The 9146-nt window shown below is 39.3% G+C and overlaps 2 protein-coding genes across 2 annotated transcripts; both read right to left on the bottom strand.

Annotated features, from left to right (window-relative positions):
* Nucleotides 1–1460: 1460 nt before the first annotated feature.
* Nucleotides 1461–2398, bottom strand: PF4 (platelet factor 4). Its single transcript, XM_002745732.6, has 3 exons — nt 2241–2398; nt 1787–1916; nt 1461–1667 (listed from the first exon to the last, which is right to left on the bottom strand). The coding sequence occupies exons 1-3, from the start codon at nt 2329–2331 to the stop codon at nt 1580–1582; spliced, it is 309 nt and encodes a 102-aa protein (XP_002745778.2). The 5' UTR covers nt 2332–2398; the 3' UTR covers nt 1461–1579.
* Nucleotides 2399–6851: 4453 nt separating this feature from the next.
* PPBP (platelet basic protein) lies at nt 6852–7991 on the bottom strand. Its single transcript, XM_002745755.7, has 3 exons — nt 7757–7991; nt 7330–7465; nt 6852–7187 (listed from the first exon to the last, which is right to left on the bottom strand). The coding sequence occupies exons 1-3, from the start codon at nt 7902–7904 to the stop codon at nt 7085–7087; spliced, it is 387 nt and encodes a 128-aa protein (XP_002745801.1). The 5' UTR covers nt 7905–7991; the 3' UTR covers nt 6852–7084.
* Nucleotides 7992–9146: the final 1155 nt, after the last annotated feature.

Genomic DNA, 9146 nt, shown 5'->3' with positions numbered 1-9146 from the left:
CTTTTTACATATTATTCATCTGGTGACAGTTCCAGTCTTCCCTTTGTCCCCCTGGCAAATTCTTACTCCCCCTTTAAAAGCTAGTTCATGGAACAGTTTCTGTCTGCAGAATTAGCTAACATGCTACTTGCCTGTGTGAAAGCCAGCACAATGTGAAAGCAAGAGCAGGGAGCTGGGAGTCAGACTTATCTGCTCAGCCTCTCACAAGCTGTGTCCTTCCAGAGACTGTCACCTCATCTCTGTATTGGGAATAATACTCTCTGACATGCAATGTGGGTGTGAAAATTTTTGATGATATTCTGGCATTTCCAAAGCATCTACAAATTGTGTTTATTTTAATTAGTTTGTCATCCTAGAAACCTACCCTTTCCACCACCACCAAAGAGATCGAATGGTACCATGTCCTATTTTCTTAGGATTTTAAACTTGTGTCTACACAAACAGTGTCACCTTAGGAAAAAATTACATTACTCATGAGCAAGGGTCTGCGGCTTTCTCATTCCTCAACTAGATTCTGGTTTCTGGCCCATTGTGGTAGGGTGAATAATGCCTGCCCCCCTTGAGATCCCCTGCCCTATTCTCTGGAAATGATTAATATGTCACAAAATGGCAAAAAGAGTCTTCACGGATGTATTAAATATCTAGAGATGAAAATGGTTTCTGGATTATCCAAGTGGGTCCAATGTATTCACAAGGCTCCTTATGAGAGGTAGTCAGAGTTAGAGGTGGAAAGGTCAGGGGAGAAAGGGGAGATGTGACAATGGAAGTAGAGGTTGGGGTGATGCAGTTTGAAAATCAATGGAAGGTCCACATGCCAAGGAATGTAGATGCCTCTAGAAGCTGAGAAAGAAAAGGAAATAGATTCTCTTCTAGAGCCTTCAAAAGAAACACAGCTCTGATCATACTTTGAGTTTAGCATGTTCAACTCACTTGGAACTTGTGACCCCCCCAGAATTGCATGATAATAAATTTGTATGTTTACACCACTTAGTTTGTGTTAATTTGTTATGAAAGCCGTAGGTCACTAATAAACACTGTGAAAACTTCCTATCTCCCCAAAGTAGAGCAGTGCCTTCCTGAGGGATGAACGAAAATACCATCATCTCGTACCTCTCTTCATTTCAGAATCTTAATATCTTTCCAGTTAAGGTATTCATGGGCATAAAAGCAGAGTCGTATTTATTTACTAAATTTTTAAAAAGCCATCTAATAATATGTAAGTGCTACTAATATTTATTGACAAAGATAATAATATTCAAGGTAAATATGCAGCTATAAAGTCCTGCAGTTATGTAAATGCTGACTATGTATCAGCCAACATATAACGCCAAGCAAAACCAGTATTCAAACCTTCCTTCGAAATATTTTTTGCTTAAAATACCAGAATTTTTTTCTTCCATGAAATTGTGTCAACACAATTTTTGCACTATTGTTAAGAAGTATTTTGACTATACTACAACTTGATTTATTTTGTTTATTTAAAACTAGAGGGATAATACAAATATCAGAAGTTCTTTCATAGTTACATTGAAAGTGGGGGGGAAAGTATGTTGTAAGGCAAACGCACACACTTAGGCAGCTAACTCTCCAAAAGTTTCTTAACTATTTTCTTGTACAGTGGGGCTTTCAGGTCCAAGCAAATTTTCCTCCCATTCTTCAGCATGGCTCTGGCAGGGAAAAGAGAAGTGGCCTTTCAGTCCTTGGGTTTGCAGATGGGATTAGAAGGGGTGGGATGGGCAGAGGAGTCACAGAAGGGGGCACTGACTGATGCAGTGTAAGGACTCACATCAGTTGGGCAGTGGGGCAGTGAGGTCCGGCCTTGATCACCTCCAGGCTGGTGATGTGCCTGGGACGGACCTGGGAGGTGGTCTTCACACACAGGCACTGCAGGTCCCCATCTCCTTCTTCAGCTTCAGCTGTGGGGGGAGGTGGGATGGGGGAGGGAAAGAGAAGGAGGGCAGGGAGTGGTGACTCCATGAGTGGCCAGAGGTACTTTAGGGACCTTTTCCACTACCTCCAGCCTTCTTCTCCTTAGCCATAAATCATACTTCCCTGGGAGAGAAGTTGTGCTGACCAGGTGGCGAGGTGCACGTGCAGCGCCTGGCACGGTGCCCGCACACTCAGCATGCGCGCACTAAGTGTAGCAGCGATCAGGAGCCTAGAGGACTCCTCCCCAGCCCCGGGGCTTCCCGGACCCCCCTCGCCGCTGCCGGCCCTCACAGCCTGGCTTCTGCTCTCACCGCTGGCGAAGGCGACCACAGCTGCCAGGAGCAGCAACCCCAGGAGCAGCAGCCCCGGGCGGGAGGCGCAGGACGCGGCAGCCGAGCTCATGTTGTCGCGGAGGTTCCACCAGGATTCCAGCGTGCAGGGAAAGTCGAGCTGAGTCTCAGTGGCCAGTGACTCCTGGACTTCACCAGGCGCTTTTTATCCCCAGCTCTCCTCCCAGTCCGGAAGCCTGGGGTGGAGAGCTAGGAACTGCGGTGCGAAAACTACGACACTGCTGGGAAGACTTGGGCTCTGTCCCGCCAAGATTAAAGAAAAAAAAAAAAAAAAAAAAAAAACGCTGGCGCTGTCTTGGCTGGGACCTTCAACCTTAACTTACAAACAAGCACATTTGTGGAGTTAGAAACAGAACATGAATCTTAGAAGATTTTTTTTTTTTTTTTTTTTGCGTTTTAAAGTTCTCTGTAGTCACCATGCAAGTTACACAGCAGGTACCTTCAGGACCCTGACTGTTCCTGTTTTCTTTTCAGCCTCCCAGCTGCAACTACCAAAGTTTACTATTGTGTTTGGTGGTGGTGTGTGTGAAGGCTGCGTTATTTGCGATTATTTTTTGCTTCTAATAAGTTTAATTTGGTATCTAGGCGATGACTCTTCTGAATTTCACCTGAATGTGAAAAACTCTCCTAGTCTCTGGATGGGATTTACCAGGCTCCACCAACAATCACCCGGGATACTGTAGGACGCAAGGTCTATTTTCTCGTTACTCTTACTCTTAGAAAAATTGCAGAAATAATGTTTGAATGCATAACTTTTTGTAAAATCTTAGCGCCTGGGTGTTTCTTCATTGTTTCCGTCCTGAATAATTGCCCAGAAGAGAGGACAAGGATAGTTTGCCAGGCTACGTCTGCCAGTGCCTGCTGGCAGGCACTGTACCAGTGACAGGGTGAGATGGGCTGCAGTACCAGTGACAGGGTGAGCTGGGTTGCACTGTTGGTGGGGAGCAATGATGCTCTCTGTGGTAGGACTCAGGGTGTCTGTGAGTTGAGGGTGAGAATGCTGGGAGGTGAGGGCGGAGCAGATGCAACAGAATCCCACACAAGAAAGGAGTAGAGATTCATATGGACCATCTTCTCTTCTCTGAAAAAAATGACTTTGGCTCTTGATTAGGGCAACTTCCAGTCTTACAAGCTCCATTTGTGGTAACTGCCCTGTACAGGTGTACCATTTTACTATTTTATACCACATTTTTACCATATCTTTTCTATGTTTACATATGTTCAGATACACAAATACTTCATTGTGTTAAAACTTGCTACATTATTCAACACAGTGACATGCTTTGCAAGTTTATAGCCTGGGAGTAATAGACTGTACTATATAACCTAGTTTTGTAGTAGGCTATACCATTTAGGTTTGTGTAAGCACAACCTATGATGTTCACACAATGACAAAATCACCTAATGATGCATTTCTCAGAATGCATCTCAAGTGTTAAACAAAACATGACTGTATTTTTGAACATCCTGTATCCAATGCAATGGCTGTTGCAGAACCTGTTATAATTCATACATGTTTATGAACCTGAAACTTGAAACCCCTTCTGAGTTAGCAGCAAAGAGGGTGAAGGGGGGCATGGTTTTGCATATGGATGGGCAACGCGCTGGGTTTGTACAATCTTACACCCAGATTTTAATGTTTGTAGTGTTAAGGGATCCAGGTGGAACTGAGTGGCAAATAAATTACAATTTCCCTGCATGTAAACAGAATAGCTCAATACATGCACAGAAAAGTGAAAGACATCTATCTGCATCTCAGAAGGTATAAGCATGGTGTCAACACTATGCCATCTCTCAGGAGCTGATCTTGCCAGGTTTCAGTCAGAAACGACTAGACATAATGAGGGAGAGGCCTGCTATCCTATAATTATTATAGTATATACGATCTGCTATTTATGTATCAAGTTGTATTTTATGTGCCAGTAATACTATGTTGTTTGTAATATAATCTCTTCATTAGAGAAAGAAGAACAGAGGAACGTACTGTGGTACAGTGATTAAGAGCACAATTTGAAATTCCTACTCTATTACCTATTTAGCTATATGAAAGTGGGCAAGTGTTTTAGACTCTTTAAACTTGATTTTTCTTTTCTGTAACACTGGGGGGGATAATAATAATCATAAGGGATAATTAATAACATTTATATATGGTTTATTTGTGACATGCATTATTTTAAGAACCTAAAATTTATTAACTCTTTTAATGTTTCCATAAACTCTATGAGGGAGGCAGTGTTATTATCCCCATTTTAGGGATGAAGAAACTAAGGTAGAGAGATTAAGCAAGAAGACCTGATATACACAGCTAACAAGTGGTGGAGACAAGTTACCTCATTATTCAGACTCCATAGGATGTGCTTTTAATCTATTTTTTTAAAAAATTGTTTCGTTCATGGCTAGCCATATGCAGAAAGCTGAAACTGGGTCCCTTCCTTACACCTGATACAAAAATTAACTCTAGATGGATTAAAGATTTAAACATGAGGTCTAACACGATAAAGACTCTAGAAGAAACCCTAGGCAATACCATTCAGGATATAGGCATGGGCAAGGACTTCATGACTAAAACACCAAAAGCAATGGCAACAAAAGCCAAAATAGACAAATAAGATCTAATTAAACTTAAGAGTTTCTGCACAGCAAATGAAACAATCATTAGAGTGAACTGGCAACCAACAGAATGGGAAAACAATTTTGCAATCTTCCTATCTGGCAAAGGGCAAATATCCATAATCTATTGAGAATTTAAACAAATTTACAAGAAAAAAATAACCCCATCAAAAAGTGGGCAAAGGATATGAACAGACCCAAAGAAGACATTTATGCAGCCAACAAAAATTTTAAAAAGCTCATCATCACTGGTCCTTGAAGAAATGCAAAAAAAAGACACATTGAGATACCATCTCATGCCATTTCGAATGGCAATCATTAAAAAATCAGGAGACAACAGATACTGGAGAGGATGTAGAGAAATAGAAACACTTTTACACTGTTGTGGGGAGTGTAAATTAATTCAACCATTGTGGAAGACAGTGAGGCCATTTCTCAAAGATCTATAAATAGAAATATCATTTCATCCAGCAATCTCATTACTGGGGTATAAAATACCCAAAGGATTATAAATCATTTTATTATAAAGACACAGGCACACATATGTTTATTGTGGCACTGTTCACAATAGCAAACACTTGGAACCAACTCAAATTCCCATAATGATAGAATGGGTAAAGAAAATGTGGCACATATACATCATGGAATACTATGCAGCCATAAAAAAGGATGAATTCATGTCTTTTGCAGGGACATGGTTGAAACTGGAAGCCATCATTCTCAGCAAACTGACACAAGAACAGAAAACCAAAGACCTCATGTTGTCACTCATAAGTGAGTGTTCAACAATGAGAACACACTGACAGAATGAGGGAAACATCACACACCAGGGCCTAGGGGTGGAGGGCTAGGGGAGGATTAGCAGGCGTTGTGGGGAATGGGGAGGGATAGGATTAGGAGAAATACCTAATGTAGATGATGGGCAATGGATGCAGAAAACTACCACCATGGCACATGAATACCTATGTAACAAACCTACACAATCTGCATATGTACCCCAGAACTTAAAGTATAATAAATAAATTTTTAAAAATTGTTTAGTTCATGCATGCAAAACACTTATATTCCTGGCATATTAAAATAATTAATAAATTGGAACTATTATCATACTACATTAAGAATGACACAGATCATCAATTTAGTAACTTTTTTGGATGTACTGTGAAATATCAATCATACAAAAAAAAGAGAAAAATTAAAGCTTTTTTCCCCCAACAGTTCTGTTAAAATTAATAATATACAACAACAAATCAATAGCAAATTTTGATTTCACCTTAGTATTTTTGTAAGAATAGTGTAGGTATAAATGTTAGGGGTTATAAAATGAATGAAAGTCCTATTGATTGAAAAAGTAGAATTAGGTGTCTAGTAAAGTTTAGGTTCTATATTGTATTTATTTATAAGGCTTATTCTAATATTAGAATTGTAACCATGTAGATTTTTCAACCATGTTGAGTGCAAATAAATATCAAGTAAATTCTTTTTTTTCATTCTTCCTTTCTTTTTTTTTGTTCCAGAAAATTCATAGTTTCTTAAATAGAGTATGTTACTTTGTTTCCATCATCTATTTTTTTGTTCTACTAGTGGCAAATATATTCACTTCAAACTAATAACCCCAGTTTATAAGACTCACATTCACAAATTTATTATTTTAGAGTTTGAAGGCTAAAATAAACATCAGAATAAACTTTCAGATAATAATATAAATAAGCCATCCTAGGACTAAGACACTGAGAGACTCTAAGTTCCTAAATATATTAAGAACACTGTATTGAGCAAGTATTCTGTGTTGGGTTCCATGTGATTCCTATTATTGTTGATCACTATGAAATCTAATCATCATCATCAGTGTGTCTAATAACCATAAAGTAGAGTAGAAAAAATTGACCAAGTTGTGTACGAATAGAAATTGTTAAATAAAAAAATGCAAAGCACAGTCCAATTTAACCAAGAATTACAGAGTTGAAACCAGGCTTATTTATTTTCATCTTGTTTCTGCCATCTTTTAATCAGCCATCTCAGAATAAAATGTGATTTTTGAGACAGAATGAAAAACATATCCACCTTTTAATACAGTAAGAGTAGGTATTCTGATTAAATGACAACTCTAGAAAATCAAGGCTTCAAAAACCTTGAATTTTGAATTAAATCAAAAATTCCTGGGAGTTAAAGAAGTTTGGCACAAACGGAACAGATTAGTCAGTGGATTCATCACCTTCCAATTTTTTCTGTACAATTTTCTTGATTCTGGGAGCATCTGGGTCCAGGCAGATTTTCCTCCCGTCCTTCAGTGTGGCTCTGCAAGAGACAACAGAATTATCTGTGAGTGTGCTGGCCTGAATATCAGAACTAATCCACGAGACTGCAGGAAATGAGTGCAGATGAGGATGGAGATAGAGGATTTCCCTGATGAGGCAATAGCACAGAAGCAGCAACTTACATCACTTCCACTTTGTTGCAATGGATTCCTTTCCCAATCACTTCTAAACTTTGGATGTTTCTGGGATGTATTCCAGAGGTTGTCTTCATACACATGCAGCGCAGTTCAGCATATGAGTCAATATCTCCACTTTCCTCTAGGGTAGAAAATGTGACCTTTTAGTAGTCATGAATATTTTCCTCAGGTCCCTTATTTGCAAATTGAGGGTAACTGTGCCTCTCTCATAAAGCCATTGTGAATATGATCTGTCAATCTTTAGTAAAGGGCCCAAAAGAATGCCCAGCACACATGAAGTGCCCCCTCTGTGTGCTTCCTCCAATTGGAGTTGTTGGTATAATGGCACTGTTCAGCCTCAGGAGCACCAAGCCAGTCTTTACCCCAGACACAGTTATAACAGAAGCATTAATAGGTACAGGGAAGCATCTACCTTTGCTTTTCTCTAAATTTCTCTTAGTTTGTCCATTGCTGGAGGAAGCCAGAGTAGTCAGCAGCAGTGACAGAAGCAGCAGCAGCCGCAGGGCATAAAATGGCCTGGCACTCTTACAAGAAGGGATGGTATCAAGTCTGAGGCTCATGGTGGAGAAGGCTGAGCTAGAGATGTTTCCAGAGCCAGAAGACCTCTGAATGAGAGTGGGTTGCTGCCTATAAGTCTGTACACAAGTGGCTTTTCACGCCCTGAAGATGTCATTTATATGACATCCCTCAAAGCCAGTGAGAAGGAAGAGGCAGGGAAGGAGGAAGTGAGGGTATGTGATGATACACACATTAGCGTGCGAAGCTGTGCCCAACGCAGAAAAATAGCACACAGGTCAAAATTCCTACTAAGTTACATATTACACATCACTTCACATTTCTACTATCCCTTTCTCAATACCTATTTCCCTTAAACATGTGTAAGAACTCTTTAGGAAGGTAAGAACTAGACTGAAATACTGCATGCATTTTCTTTGTATGACTATATAACAATATGCCCTGCCTTTTCTATAATGCAGTTTTTAGGCTTAATAGAAATTTTAGGAGCACCTGAAAGCACAAACATGTGGCCCTTGAAAAAGAGAGTTTTCTTTCCTTTATAGTGCCAAAGAAAGCAAATGTTCTTTTTCTGGTTGTTGATAAATATTGGGATTGGTTTGGAGCATGTGAGTAAAATAAGTCAATTACCATCAAAGGTTGTCTTTGGATTTTAGCCTATTGGATTCTTTCTGCCTTCAATCTATATTATTTTGTAATTTTATCTCATCCAGAACCTACAAAGAAATTCATCCTCCTTTCTATTACAAAATAAGCTACTTGTTTCTGCTACCTAAGAATACCTAAAAAGCAGGACCCAGACTATTTATTTTTATTTTTAATTTAACAGAAAAATGTTATAGTTTATTCCAAAGGATTCATTCACTGCAAACATATTTGAAATAAAACACACAAATTTTTCTTTATCATTTCTTCACATTCCTACTCTTCAGTGGTACACATTGATAACAATTTTGCATTAGTTTTCTATTCTATCTGTATCTGTCTGCATACATGTATATGTATACAGAGAGACACGTTTAATACATAAAGGTACACATATACATAGAAGTATTTTATATGGATCACCATACAGCTGACTTTTTTCCTTCAAAAATATGTGTTCAGTGCCTTTTCATGCCATCTTAATGTAGTTTCCCCGTTCTGCTTAATGATCACATGACATCCTATGGTAAGAACGGCAGTTACTCAACCTCGCCTTGTTGGTACCCTTCAGGGTGTTTCCAGTTTTGCGCTACTAGAAATTGTGCAAGAAATGTCTTTACCAAGAAAAATATTTGTTCCTA

Source organism: Callithrix jacchus, chromosome 3 (assembly GCF_049354715.1).
Source record: "Callithrix jacchus isolate 240 chromosome 3, calJac240_pri, whole genome shotgun sequence".
Taxonomy (NCBI): domain Eukaryota; kingdom Metazoa; phylum Chordata; class Mammalia; order Primates; family Cebidae; genus Callithrix; species Callithrix jacchus.
This window is presented reverse-complemented; position numbering and strand designations above follow the sequence as displayed.